Source organism: Castanea sativa, chromosome 7, assembly GCF_040712315.1.
Source record: "Castanea sativa cultivar Marrone di Chiusa Pesio chromosome 7, ASM4071231v1".
In the NCBI taxonomy this organism is placed as follows: Eukaryota; Viridiplantae; Streptophyta; class Magnoliopsida; order Fagales; family Fagaceae; genus Castanea; species Castanea sativa.
The window spans coordinates 10,204,367-10,218,292 of record NC_134019.1 but is presented as its reverse complement, the minus strand read 5'-3'; the positions used below and the strand labels follow the sequence as shown (position 1 = coordinate 10,218,292).

Genomic DNA, 13,926 nt, shown 5'->3' with positions numbered 1-13,926 from the left:
CACTTTGGGCCTATGCAAGCCCAACGAATATGGCTCAATAAATTACAGAACACTAGGTTAAGGATTTTACTTCACTTTCTTACTTATAACTAGTTAAAGGTTACTGCGTTGCACGGTTTACTTAAAAGGATACATGTAAATAAACCAAAAAGTCGAGTCTATCTAAATTATGGGTGCAAAATCGAGTGTCTACAGAAACTTTATCAATATATAACTGAAGCCTCTAAAACTCCCACAATTTTCCACATCCTCACTATTTTCTTTTTCTTTTTATTTTAGGTTTTATTTCTTATATATTTATTATTTCTCTTCAACCTATAATTATGTTATCAAGTGTTACAATAGTTTAGTTTATGTAAAATTTTATTAGATATATGTTTCAAGAGCATGAAAATTCTACTTCAACTAAAATTCTGTAACAAAAATTTCAATAAATTTACACGTATTTTTTTTTAAAAGTTTTATTTTTAAAAAACCTTTAGGGTTTCTTCCATTCTTGCATAAGAAACCTATACGGCATCAACATAAACATAATTTTTTTTTTCTCGCATACAAACCTCCCTTTACAGCACCAACACAAATATTAAACCTCATTAGTATCTTTGCGTCCCACTCCTCGGTGAAGGTTGATTTTCCACTCCCTCTTTGTTTTTTGGAATTATTTGTTTAGTATTTCTTGGAATTGATATATAGATTGCTTTTCTTTTCTTTTCTTTTTCGATGAGAATTGCATATGCAGGATTGTTCCTATATAAGGTTTTTTTTTTTTGGTGTGGTTTTTAGATTGGTAGCAATCAGCAAAGAGAGAGAGCAAACTAAGTTAAAGAGCAGCATTATGATCTACTCATATTCAACAGTTGGGAACGTTTTATCCAGTAGAGCTTGAACATCAGGTTCAGTTCGTTGATTTATTGTAGTTTATCCAATACAAATTTTGCACCTGATCTTTTTTATTGTAGAACTTTATAATTTAAAATTTAAAAACAAGAAGCATGAAGCAAGAAGATGAACTTCCTAAATTTGGTAGTGAGTCACTACTTTTGTTTATGAAATCAATCTTTTGTGTTCAATATGATGTAGGCAATCATGATTAAAAGTGAACGCGTTTAGCAACTAAATTTAAAATATTTTATTCCATTTTGTAGAATTCAATACGTGTGTTTGAAAGATTGAATTAATCTTAATTAAGTTTTCAATATCTTTTCATTATCCTCTCCTTATATCAATTTCAAATTCTACATGTTTTGACAAATGAAGGAGGTGATACTAAATTCCAATATTGTCACCATATTTATAATCAACTTATTGGTGTTTTGCTTTTATGAATAATCATTGAATCAGTTATTATTCGTACTATATTGGATGTTTTAAACGAATACCAATTATTTCTACTAGACATTATATTAAATTGTATATTTTTAGAATGACTGAATTATCTTGATTATCTTTTGTTTTGACATTTGGGTCTCTTTATTTCCTTTCAATTTATTTTTTTGTTGGTCCTAATGTCTAATTGAAATGTTTGCTTTAGCCAATGGCCATAACAAACTCCACTAATTCTTTGTTAGTTTAAAAGTTTCACCTAATTAGTGGCTAATTGACAAAGAATGAGAAAAACACTATAAGGAGGTACAAAAACAACACAAAGCTACAAGAGAGCTTGGTGGGCTTCAACTTCTAGAGTTTCTACCTCTCTATTGAGGTAAATTGATGTTATTTAGGAATGAAATATCATTTGAGTTATTGAGAGAATAATAATTTTATTTTTTACTTTGACATTGAAATCAATATAAATTTTACACATTTATATTATATAATACCGTGCATTGCACAGGTTAGCAACTAATAAACACATATTTTCAAGTTTGAAAACCAAACAAATGAAAATGTTTCACACATGTATTTTTATATTGATGAATGAGTGTGCACAGTTCTCATGTATTCTTTTACAACATATTAATCCTCTAGCAAATACAATCTTGATTCAAACGCCAAGTTTCCTTCACTTTGATTGAAAAGTGGACTAAGAGATCTTGAAAACTGGATTATGATGAACTTTTTTGACATGCGCTTGTTAGAAATTCTTCGTTCTTTGTTTTCTTTGAATGATCTTCGTCTTCAAAGATATGTAGTGTAAGTTCTTCGGAACACTTGAATCTGTAGAATTTCATTGACTGATTTAGAAACTTTTGAATTTCTTGAGGGCATTTTGAGCTTGATTCCAGTAGAGATCTAAGATTGATAAGAATGATTTGAATGATTTTTTGTTGAATATTCGTCATATTTAAAGGTTGAAATTCTAGAAATTTTTAGAGGCTTTGCATCTTGATTCCTACTAAGATTTGATACTTTTAAATGTCCTCGTACGAAACTAATGAGGGCCTCTGCTTGTAGGTATCTTAAGGAGGTATAATACACTTGACCTAACTAAAGTCAACTACATTAATTAAAAACCCATGTCATCTCTAACTTAACAAAACTAATAGAAATTTTTTTTCACAACTGACCCCTAGACTGTCCAAGACCTAAAAGCAACAACCACAACCAAAAAGAAAAATCATAGACTTTCCCATGCTCCTCCTCCTCCTCGTCCTTTGAAGATTCTACATAGGGATGGCCATTTTGCCCTGCCCCACTTAACATGCCCCTCTCCACTTCGCCTCACGTGGGTTTTCCCTACCCCGCAAAAGTGGTGAGGTGGGGATGAGACAAGATTTTAGCCCCGCATCACGGAGTAGGGCGGGGATGTGTTTAGACTTTTTAAACCCACCCCGCCCTGCCCCTCCCCTCCCCCTTTCGAGTTGCTAAAGGTTATAATTGTAAATTTTTCATACTCTAAAATTTTACTATTTAAACAAACATATCTATATTAGCTTATTTTATTCTACCTAATGTGGTTCTCTGCCTTTATTTTGTTATGTGTTATACTATGAGATTTTATTTATTTATTTATTTTTTGTTGTGATTGTCTTGAAACACTTGGATATATTATTCAATTTTTTCTAAAAATTGATTTGATTTGATGAGATAAATTTAGTTGTAATTTCAAGAATATTTTTATTAATGAAATAGGTTTTATTAAAAAAATTGTACTAATTGTAGGGCAAATTAACAAAAAGTAAAGTTTTATGGGATGGGGCGGAGCTTTTTGGGGTCTCAAGGGGTGGGGATAAGGTGAGAAAGTTTTTCCCATCATATGGAGCGGGACAGAGATGGGGTAAGACAAAACCATGTGGGGCGGGGACGAAGACCCCGTCCTTCGACCCTGCCTCGCCCCGCCTCATTGCCATCTCTATTTCTACCCATTATTCATTTGCCCTCTACCATGCTCAAGCCCACCAATTCGAATAAGCGACTTTGCCACCATCCTAGCCACCTTCGACACCCCCAACTCCATGAATGCGTGTTCCGCAATGACCCACAACAAGAGTTGTTGTTGGAAATCATGATAAAGTACTTCATTTCAGTCTCATTGGGTTACATAAATCGTGTGGTGTAGGAGGGAAGGAGTCTGAGTAGGGCGTGGGAGTTGGGCTTTTCAAACTCGACAGGGTTAAATGGGATGATCTGATCAGGGAGCTTTTCGTTTCAGTCTCATTGGTTTCCACCATCCCTATCAGTTTTGTTGCCAAAGGCTTAGCAATGGATATGGCTTCACATATGGTGGGGGGCAAGGGAAGTGGGAGGGTCATGGGGTAATGGGGTGATAGTCGACAACAAAGATGGGGCCGAGATGAGTAGGAAACAACAAGAGGGTTTTTTTATTATTTTATTTTGGGTGCATGGAAGATTTAAACAGTTAACAAAGAGTACAAAATTTCTGTTAGCTGTATTGCTAGGTTGAATATGACATGAATTTTTTATTGATGCGATTGATTTTGGTTGGGCAAGGTGTGTTATATTATGGAAATTGCGTTCTTTTTGGGTTCTAATTATATTATAGATATATACAACATTTGTTTTGTTTTGTTTTTTTTATTTATTTTTTATTTTAAGTTTGAACAGATTTGGGAATTATTATGCATTATTTTGGTTGATGTTTCGCATAGTTTCGTAGTTTACTATATATGATAGAGGATTGGGAAAGTTATGGTGAAGTTTAAAGACAAAAATAATATGATGCAGAATAAATAGAAAAAAGAGAGAGAGGAAAAAAAAAGATAAAGAATAATAATAATATTTTAGAGAAAAAAATATTTCACCTTTAAAGTTTAATTGACAAATAGAGTGTTAATGTTTCAATGTAGCCTAGGCCAACATTGTCAAAACAAATTAACCCTTGGCCATGGGGAGAAAAGAAAACGTTAAGGAACCTAATAGGACCTAGTGAACTTTTTAATATGTATATATTGTTGATTGGATACCACCCGAGTTAAAACCATACCTAGTATTGCTATTAAAAGTTCATGGTCTTTCTTCTTGAAAAAAAGAAGAAGAAGATATCATTCTATAGTCCTACCCAAATATGTTGGTGCTAAATATAGGCATTGTTGAAAACAAAGTCCCTATTAAGCCAAAATGCAAACCAACAACTTAGAGAGATACCGTAAAGAGCCCAAACTTCTTTGCTAATACTAACAATTTGAACTATATGTTCACAATGGTTTCAAGAAAAAAAAAAAACTATCAAAGTACACAATTGATCGATGTCTTAAGTTTGTTCTGTCACTCTTCTAAATCTATGGCAAACCATTTTTCTCTTTTGCTGTTACAAGTTACAACAATTTTGAGCCATTCATATCCAACCAAACACAGCCCTTTGCAAATTATTGCTTTCAGTTTGAACCAACTTATGCATGCAGCATAAGAAATTCGATCTCTAGCTTTGGATACCAATTTTCACATTTGAAGTTTCAATCACATATCCACTCTATGGAAATCTTCAACTTCTTTCCTCTAAACCATCATCCTTTGCTTCAACTCTCATATGCATTGCTCATAATTTCAAGCATTCCCTTTGCTGTCTCTGACATCATGAACGCACACATTACCAATGACTACCGAAAATTTATCTGGATTCATAAATTCGGTTTCTTAAAAGATGGCCACACCTCCATTTCACTAAAAGATATCTCTTGGAAATCAAAGAATCACACAGCACAACTGAACCCTTCTTCCATCGGATTTTTAGTTTTCGATAGATCACCCTGGTCCACAATCTTCAATGAGTCCATGTTCAACAAAGATTTCTGCATTTTGTCAAATAATTATGGGAAAGTGTTATTCACATTTGAAAAGCTCACGACCAACTCATCAACTTATAATTTTGCCACCTCCATTAATGAACCTGGCGACTATGTTTTGATGTTTGGTAATTGCCAACCAGAGTATGAACTTTCAATGGATATCCATGTGGAGATGTACAATTTGAAACATGGTGAAAAGGATTTTCTTTCTGCAGGCGAAACCAATTTACCAATGCTCTATTTTCTCTTCTTTCTCATATATACAAGTTTTTTCATTATATGGGTCTTCACATGCATCAAACAAAGATCAATTATTATTAAAATCCATATAATTATGGGTGCATTACTTCTCTTCAAGGCGCTTGCGATCATATGTGCTTTCCAAGACTATGTGGATGTGAAAAAAACTGGAACTTCTCATGGTTGGGATGTAGCATTTGACAATTTCCAGTTCTTCAAGGATATTCTGCTTTTCACTGTTATTGTCCTCATAGGGAATGGATGGTTCTTGTTGAAACCTTACATACAAGAGCGCGATAAGAAGGTTTTAATGATTGTACTTCCATTACAAGTTTTGGAGAATATAGCTCATGCTGTTTTGGTGGAAATAGGTCCCATAGCAAAGGATTGGTTTACATGGATCCTATTTATCTATTTGATTGATATCTTATGTTGTTGTGCGGTTTTTTTCACAATAAGTTCTTCAACTAAAAGCTTACGAGAAGCATCTAAAAAAGATGGCAATGCCGCTAAGAATCTTGAAAAACTAATACTATTCAAGCAATTCTACATGGCTGTGGTGGGGTACTTGTATTTTACAAGGATTGGAGTTCTGGCAATTGAACTGATGATGAATTATAGATATGCATGGGTTAGGGATGCCGCAAATGAGGCTGGGAGCTTGGCTTTCTATGTGTTTATTTTCTATAACTTTAAGCCAATTGAAGGGAATCCATACTTTAAGATTGTTGAAGACGAAGTGGAGGCAACAGACAAGTTGTTGGAAGAAGATTTGAACTCTAGGCTTTGAGCTAGTATGTTGTCTCTTCAGGTCTATTCTATACAGTGGAATGAGATTCTCTATTCAAGCTTCTTGAGAAACAAGGACAAGGACACAGGTGTACCGCATATTTTAAAGTGCTTTTATTCTCTCACATTATCACATTACATCCACTTTTATCTATTAAAATGTGATTTTTTTTTTGTTTTTGAAAACATTTTGAAGTGTAGATATTCTCACTTCAATTATAGCATGTGCTTGAAATACTTGATATAAATGAATGTGAAAGTATATTTCCCTATTTTAAATGCAATGTATGCATATTCAAGACTCCTTTCAAAATCACCGTGCACCCTTGGTGCGGTGGTCACTCTACAAGTATAAATGCTTGTGGAGTGTAGGGGTAAGGGCCGGAGTTCAAGTCTCTAGGAGGAAACTTCACACACATATACATTTAGATTATGTTAGAATAAAAATTCTATCTTGTATAAAAAAAATAAATAAATAAAACTCCTTTCAAAAGCCTGTCCCACCTTCTAAAACTAAAACCATTGCAAATTTGCGACCTAACAATTCTTTAATTCTTAAAGGCAATTTTGTATTTTTCTCACTATCCAAGGAAAAGTAGGTATTGTAAATTAATGATTAAGGGCACATGTTAACTAATAATAAATACTTAATTATGAACTATAATGTACATTTTTCTAAACAAAAAGAATACCTGTCAATAATTCATTAGTTTGCACTTACAAATTTATTATGATTGTGTGTGTACTTTAATAGAGTTTCATCTAGATTAAATTATCTAAACACAAACATAAATTTAACATCTTGGTGTAAGAATATATCTAATTTGTAAGTTTTATTATATTAAAATATGCTATATGATCAAAACAATTAAAATAAATTTTGGATTCTATTTTAAATTCTTGAGATCTTTTGAAATAGAACTTTAGTGTTGAAACTACTCTAACGAAGTTTACCTAAAGTTAAATATCTTAATTAATGAGAATTTGACCGCTTGCCAAAGAGAAAAAGATAGGCAAATCGTGCATTTGTTGTTTCTATGGCTCTTCTATAATATAGTATATGATATGCATGTATCATTTTTATGTAAAAAAAATTTGTGCGAGCCCAATGATAAATGAAAGTAAGAATAACAATTATCAAGATAAAATTTCGTTTGTGAAACATAATGGAATTTCCAAAATACAAGTAGACTACAATTTGCCACAGTATTTTCCCCTTAAATTCTTGTAAGATGCTATCTTTTTTTACTTGTTTGGGTTCTCTTATGCTTTGTTTGGTTGGAGGGATGGAAAAGTGTGAGAGAAAACCCCTAGGCCCTCCATATATTCTTTCTTCACGTTTCTCTCCTATTTTCCATCCCCCAATTTTTACACCAACCAATCAAGGTGTTAGCATTGTACATTTAATAGTAGTTTATATTCACGTGCAAATTTTATACTTTGTTTACTAGCTATATATATATACACACACATACAAACACAATGCTCTCTCTCTCTCTCTCTCTCTCTCTCTCTCAATTATAGATCACTTCAAGATTTGAATCTCCTGTCCACTAAATGATGAATACTCTTTATGATAAAACTAAAATATCAATTGTTGATTAATTGGTTTTTGATGTAGACAAAATTCAAAGTCAAATCCCTAATTCAACAAAAAAAAAAAAAATTAATTGAACTAATTAAAACACATAGAGTAAATCTAGAATAAGAGATATAGGAAATTCACAGTACATAGCCACGTAACAATTAGAATGAAAAATTTTAAAAATCAAGCCCAATCATATAGTGCATTAAATTTATGAAAAAACTCAACTAGAAATGTATTTTTTTTTTCAATTTAAACCAAATGGAGGAGATGATTGTTAAGTGTCTTGTAACTCAATAACATTAACTAGTACTTTTAATGGAAAAAGTTTATGATTAAAATGACACTCCTCCACTTAAAAATATGGAAAAAGTTTGAGGCTAATTTCAATATGAATTTTCATATTTGATTATATTTCATTTTAGCTATGTTTTTCATTTTCGTTAATAATTCGATCGTCCAAAGTATGTTTTTTTACTTACAAAACATTTTAGAACAATTCAAGAAATAGTCAAATATAAATGACATTTTTTTTAATTTTAGAAAAAACATAAATAATACTTAACTGTAAAATTACTAATAAAAATGAATTACAGTATCAATATGAAAACAAAATCAAATATAAAGGGACAAAAAGTTAAATATAACGAAATCAAATAAGAAGAATGATTACACTACTAAATACCATAATAAAAACAACTTCAAATTTTAAGAACAAAACAGTTACTTCATAATTGTTATATAATAAAAAGGTAAAGTTTGGGTCCAGTGTCCAGTTGCACTAAACCCGTTAAAATTATAATACACATCTACTTTTGAACATATGTCACCATCTTAATGGGTCTAATACACTAAATGCACTCGACCTAAACTGTGCTCCATATAAAACAAACAAACAAACTAGAGGATATGATTTTTAGACTCTCTACCCTGCACCACATCATAAAAACTAATGGCATCTAAGGTGAAGCCCAAAATCTCATAAAATAATTAGTATGTTAACATCTCAACTGTAATAACTACCATCTACCAGTACCAGAATCTGATGTCTTGCTACACTATTCAACCACTTTCTCCTCTCACTCTCCCATTCTCTTCACGTAGTTTCACACTGCCTTCCCTCCAATCTGACCGCCACACTGTCCATTCTCAGCCTCTTACCACTACTACTCTCACCTCCATCACCACCACCACCACCACCACTCTCTCTGCAAAACCCTTGTCTGAATCACGCTCTCAGGACTCATGGGTCGAATCCCTTCGCTTCCAAGCCCGGTCCAATCTTTTTCTGGAAGCCATTTTAACGTACATCCAAATGACTCAACTGGGTATTCCACCGGATAACTTTGCTTTCCCGGCGGTCCTCAAAGCCGTGGCGGGTCTTCAGGACTTGAATTTGGGGAAACAGATCCATGCCCATGTCTTCAAGTTTGGGTACGCTTCCTCCTGGGTTACCGTGGCCAATTCCCTTGTTAATCTGTATGGGAAATGTGGGGATGTCGGGGACGTATACAAGGTGTTCGAGAGAATTACTGAGAGGGACCAAGTTTCTTGGAACTCTGCCATTTCTGCCTTGTGTCGGTTTCAGGAGTGGGAGCTTGCTTTGGAGGCATTTCGGTTAATGTTGTTTGAGAATGTGGTGCCTAGTTCGTTTACATTGGTAAGTGTGGCTCTTGCTTGTTCGAATTTGCATAAACATGATGGTTTTCGGCTTGGTAAGCAAGTTCATGCTTATAGTTTGAGAACGGATAATTGGAGAACGTATACAAACAATGCATTGATGTCTATGTATGCTAAGCTTGGAAAGGTTGATGACTCGAGATCCTTATTTGAGTTATTTGAGGACCGTGATTTGGTTTCATGGAATACCATGGTAAGTTTATTATCTCAAAATGATCAATTTTTAAAGGCGTTATTGTTCTTGCGTCTCATGGTTCTCAATGGAATTGTACCTGATGGGGTCACCTTTGCAAGCGTACTTCCTGCCTGCTCTCATTTGGAGATGTTAGACAGAGGGAAGGAAATTCATGCTTATGCATTGAAAAATACTGATTTAGTTGAGAATTCTTTTTTGGGCTGTGCTTTGGTTGACATGTATTGTAACTGTCAACAAGTTGAAAGTGGTCGCCGAGTTTTTGATGGTATCTTAAAGCAAAATATTGCAATTTTTAATGCTATGATTACTGGTTATGCACAAAATGAGCATGATGAGAAGGCCTTGGACCTCTTCTTTCAAATGGTAGCACTTGATGGAATTTGTCCAAATGCCACCACAATGTCGAGTGTGTTGCCAGCTTGTGTAAGTTGTGAACTGTTCTCTGACATGGAAGGTATGCATGGATATGTAATAAAGAGGGGTTTGGATAGGGATAAGTACATGCAGAATGCACTTATTGATATGTACTCCAGGATGGGGAAGATAGAAATTTCAAAATATATATTTAACTGCATGGAGCAAAGAGATATAGTGTCTTGGAACACATTGATCACTGGTTATGTTATTAGTGGATGCCATGATCATGCACTCAACCTTCTAAATCAGATGCAAAGGGTAGAACTGGAAAGATACGGAGATGATGATTGTGTGGATGAAAATAGGATTCTTAAACCAAATTCAGTAACACTAATGACTGTTCTGCCAGGTTGCTCTGTTCTTGCAGCACTAGCAAAGGGGAAAGAGATCCATGCTTATGCTGTCAGACATTTATTGGCATCTGATGTTGCAGTTGGTAGTGCACTAGTTGACATGTATGGAAAATGCGGCTGCTTGAACTTATCTAGGAGAGTTTTTGATCAGATGCCCATCAAGAATGTAATTACCTGGAATGTTCTCATCATGGCTTACGGGATGCATGGAAAAGGGGAGGAAGCCTTTGAAATATTTAAAAATTTGGCCACAGAAGGAGAAAAGAACATCATTTTAAGGCCTACTCAAGTTACATTTATTGCAGTTTTTGCAGCTTGTAGTCACTCAGGGATGGTTAATGAAGGCTTACACTTATTCCATCGAATGAAAGAGGACCACAGGGTTGAACCTGCACCAGACCACTATGCTTGTGTTGTGGACTTGCTTGGTCGAGCTGGTCGGGTGGAAGAAGCATTTGAACTTATCAATACTATGCCTCCTGAGTTTGACAAAAAAGATGCCTGGAGTAGCTTGCTTGGTGCTTGTCGGATGCACCATAAAGTAGAAATTGGAGAGATTGCAGCAAACAATCTCTTCCACTTGGAGCCAAATGTAGCTAGCCACTATGTTCTTCTGTCTAATATCTACTCTTCTGCTGGACTCTGGGGAAAGGCAATGGAGATTCGAAAAAAGATGAAGGAAATGGGAGTAAGAAAAGAACCTGGGTGTAGCTGGATTGAGTTGGGCGATGAGGTTCATAAGTTTTTGGCTGGGGATGTATTACACCCACAAAGTAAGCTGCTCCATGGATTTCTTGAAACCCTGTCTGAAAGGATGCGAAAGGTGGGTTATGTGCCTGATACTTCTTGTGTACTCCATAACATTGACGAGGAGGAGAAGGAAACTATACTCTGTGGGCACAGTGAGAAACTGGCAATAGCTTTTGGCATCCTTAACAGCCCTCCTGGAACTACCATTAGGGTTGCCAAGAACCTTAGAGTTTGTAATGACTGCCATACTGCGACCAAGTTTATATCTAAGATAGTAGACAGGGAGATCATTCTAAGAGATGTCAGGAGGTTCCACCATTTTAGGAATGGAACTTGTTCATGTGGAGATTACTGGTAATAAATGCCCTAACTGATTTATTCTTCTGAAGAATTATGAATTTTTTGTTTAGATATTAAACCATCTTGTACTGTTCTAGACTATGTTTCCACATTCTGAAATATAGTTGGAACGAACACAATTCTTTAGTAATTTAGGCTAGATTTTTAAAGATAGCCTGTATTCCAGATATCTCAAACTGTGAAGTGTCCAGTATCTATTTCAAGCTGTGAAAGTGTTTGGGGGTGTATATTGAGTAACGTCTTATGCTACACAATTATTTTTGTTCTATTTACATCCATTGAGTGGCTTATAAACTACAAATTGTTAGTAAAGTTGGTAGATTAGCCCAACATGGCTTCTCTGTCATAAACATCTGACCATTTTCTTTTTTGGCTAAGTAATTTATTTACAATAAGAATACCAGTGCACTAGGGCATATCCAAGAAGAAATGCTTCCATCTTTCTCTTCTCTCTCTCTCTCTCTTTCTCTCTCTCTCTCACACACACACACTTTTTTTTAAGGCAAAATAAATAGTTAGTTCCTAAAATTTAACCTATGAATGATTTTAGTTCTTAAAATTTAAAGTAATCGTTTTTAGTCCCCAATAATTTAAAGTGATCGCTTTAAGTCATTTTGCCAACATTTGTAAAATATCTCCCATGAAGCAATGGCATGACCATACTAAAAACTAGCATGCCATCACACTGTTAGACACCTTGAGGATTAAATAAGATCACTATTAGTTTGATAGAGACTAAAATAAACTACTTTAAACCTTAGTGACTGAAATCAATCATTTTTAAGTTTGACTGGAACTAAAATCAATAACTTTAAAATTTATGTTTCCACTACCATTGATTAATCCGCCGACCATGTTTTGACGTTTGGTAATTGCCAATCAGAATTTGAGTGTCAATGTAGTCCACACTGAGATGTACAATTTACAATATGGAGAAAAGTTGTTCCTTACTACCAGCGAAACCAATTTGTCAATGCTCTAGGCCCCATTTGGTAACAATGTTTAAATATCACAACACGTATTTTCATATACTTTTTCACTCACACATATTTTCACAAAACTTAAACAATATTACTAGAAATCTTTTACCAAACAGACCCCTATTTTCTCTTCTTTCTCGTATGTACAAGTTTTTTCATTCTATGGGTCTTTACAATTTACATGCATGAAAAAAAAAAAACCCAATTATTAACGAAATCCATATAATTATGAGTGCATTACTTCTCTTCAAGGAACTTGCGATCATATGTGCTTTTCCCAGACTATATATACGTGAAATAAACTGGTACTTGCAATGGTTGGGATGTAGCATTTGAGCATTTTTAGTTCTTCAAGGGTACACTGCTTTTCAGTGTCATTGTCCTTATAGGCACTGGATAATTGTACTTCCATTACAGGTTCTGGAGTATATAGCTTATGTTGTTTAAATAGGAGGAAAAAGGTACATTAAAAAACGATTGGTTTACATGGATCCATATTTCTCTATTTGATTGATGTCTTGTGTTGTTGGGCAGTTTTTTTTCCCAATAAGTTGGTAAATTAAAAGCTTACGAGAAGCATCCAAAAAAGATGGCAAGGCAGCTAAGAATCTTGAAAATCTACCACTGTTCAAGCAATTTTACGTGGCTGTGGAGGGGGTATTTGTATTTCGCAAGGGTTGGAGTTCTGAAAATTGGTATTATATATGTTGATCAATTATAGATATGCATGGTTAGGGATACATCAAGAGAAGAGAGGCTGCGAGCTTGGCTTTCTATGTGTTTATTTTCTTCAACTTAAAGCCCATTGAGAGGAATCCATACTTGGTGATTGATGAAGAGGAAAAGAACAGCAGGCAAGTAGTTGGAAAAGATTTGAACTCTAGGCTATTCTACACAGTGGGATGAGATTCACCATTCAAGCTTCTGCTGGAGAGACAAAGACAAGGAGATAATCATATCCCATATTTTAAATGCCTAGTGCTATCTTCTAAAGCTAAAACCATTGTAATCTAGAACGTTAATTTTTGTTTCTCAAAAAAAAAAGAAAAAGAAAAAAAAAAAGAACGTTAATTTTTAAAGGCTTATTTGTAATGTTCTCTTCATCCCAGGAAGAAAAAGGTACTGTTGATGAATGCTCAACTCGCATGTTTAAGGAATTATAAATATTTATTTATGAACGATAATACATAATTCTAAAAAAATAATAATACTAAAAATTAAAAACTTGTCAATGAGATGCTCTTCTTGTGATTATGTATACTCTTCTTGATAATAATAGTATAAGTAGTATGCCTATGCGATGCTCATATTAATTTAAAATAATGTATGAAAAAAATTTATATATATTAAAAAATATTCTCAAAATTTACTAAGCCACTTCAAACTTTAA

At 34.1% G+C, this 13,926-nt stretch overlaps 2 protein-coding genes across 3 annotated transcripts; both read left to right on the top strand.

Moving 5' to 3' along the window:
* The first annotated feature begins 5,520 nt into the window (after nucleotides 1-5,520).
* LOC142643941 (protein CANDIDATE G-PROTEIN COUPLED RECEPTOR 7-like) lies at nucleotides 5,521-6,216 on the top strand. The gene has a single exon (XM_075818647.1). It carries the CDS (start codon nucleotides 5,521-5,523, stop codon nucleotides 6,214-6,216), a length of 696 nt encoding a protein of 231 aa, XP_075674762.1.
* Nucleotides 6,217-8,763: 2,547 nt separating this feature from the next.
* Nucleotides 8,764-13,554, top strand: LOC142642617 (pentatricopeptide repeat-containing protein At3g57430, chloroplastic). 2 transcript variants are annotated; one of them, XM_075817012.1, is made up of 2 exons: nucleotides 8,764-11,550; nucleotides 13,071-13,554. In XM_075817012.1, exons 1-2 carry the CDS (start codon nucleotides 8,846-8,848, stop codon nucleotides 13,084-13,086), a joined length of 2,721 nt encoding a protein of 906 aa, XP_075673127.1. In that variant the 5' UTR covers nucleotides 8,764-8,845; the 3' UTR covers nucleotides 13,087-13,554. The 2 variants fall into 2 exon arrangements, with proteins under 2 accessions (XP_075673127.1, XP_075673128.1); XM_075817013.1 differs by lacking the exon at nucleotides 13,071-13,554 and having other exon boundaries at nucleotides 8,764-11,805.
* The last annotated feature ends 372 nt before the right edge of the window (nucleotides 13,555-13,926 follow it).

What these genes read in the sequence shown, in the direction of transcription:
- LOC142643941 (XM_075818647.1), top strand. Translation starts at nt 5,521, where the DNA reads ATGGGTGCATTACTTCTCTTCAAGGCGCTTGCGATCATATGTGCTTTC.
- LOC142642617 (XM_075817012.1), top strand. Translation starts at nt 8,846, where the DNA reads ATGTCTTGCTACACTATTCAACCACTTTCTCCTCTCACTCTCCCATTC.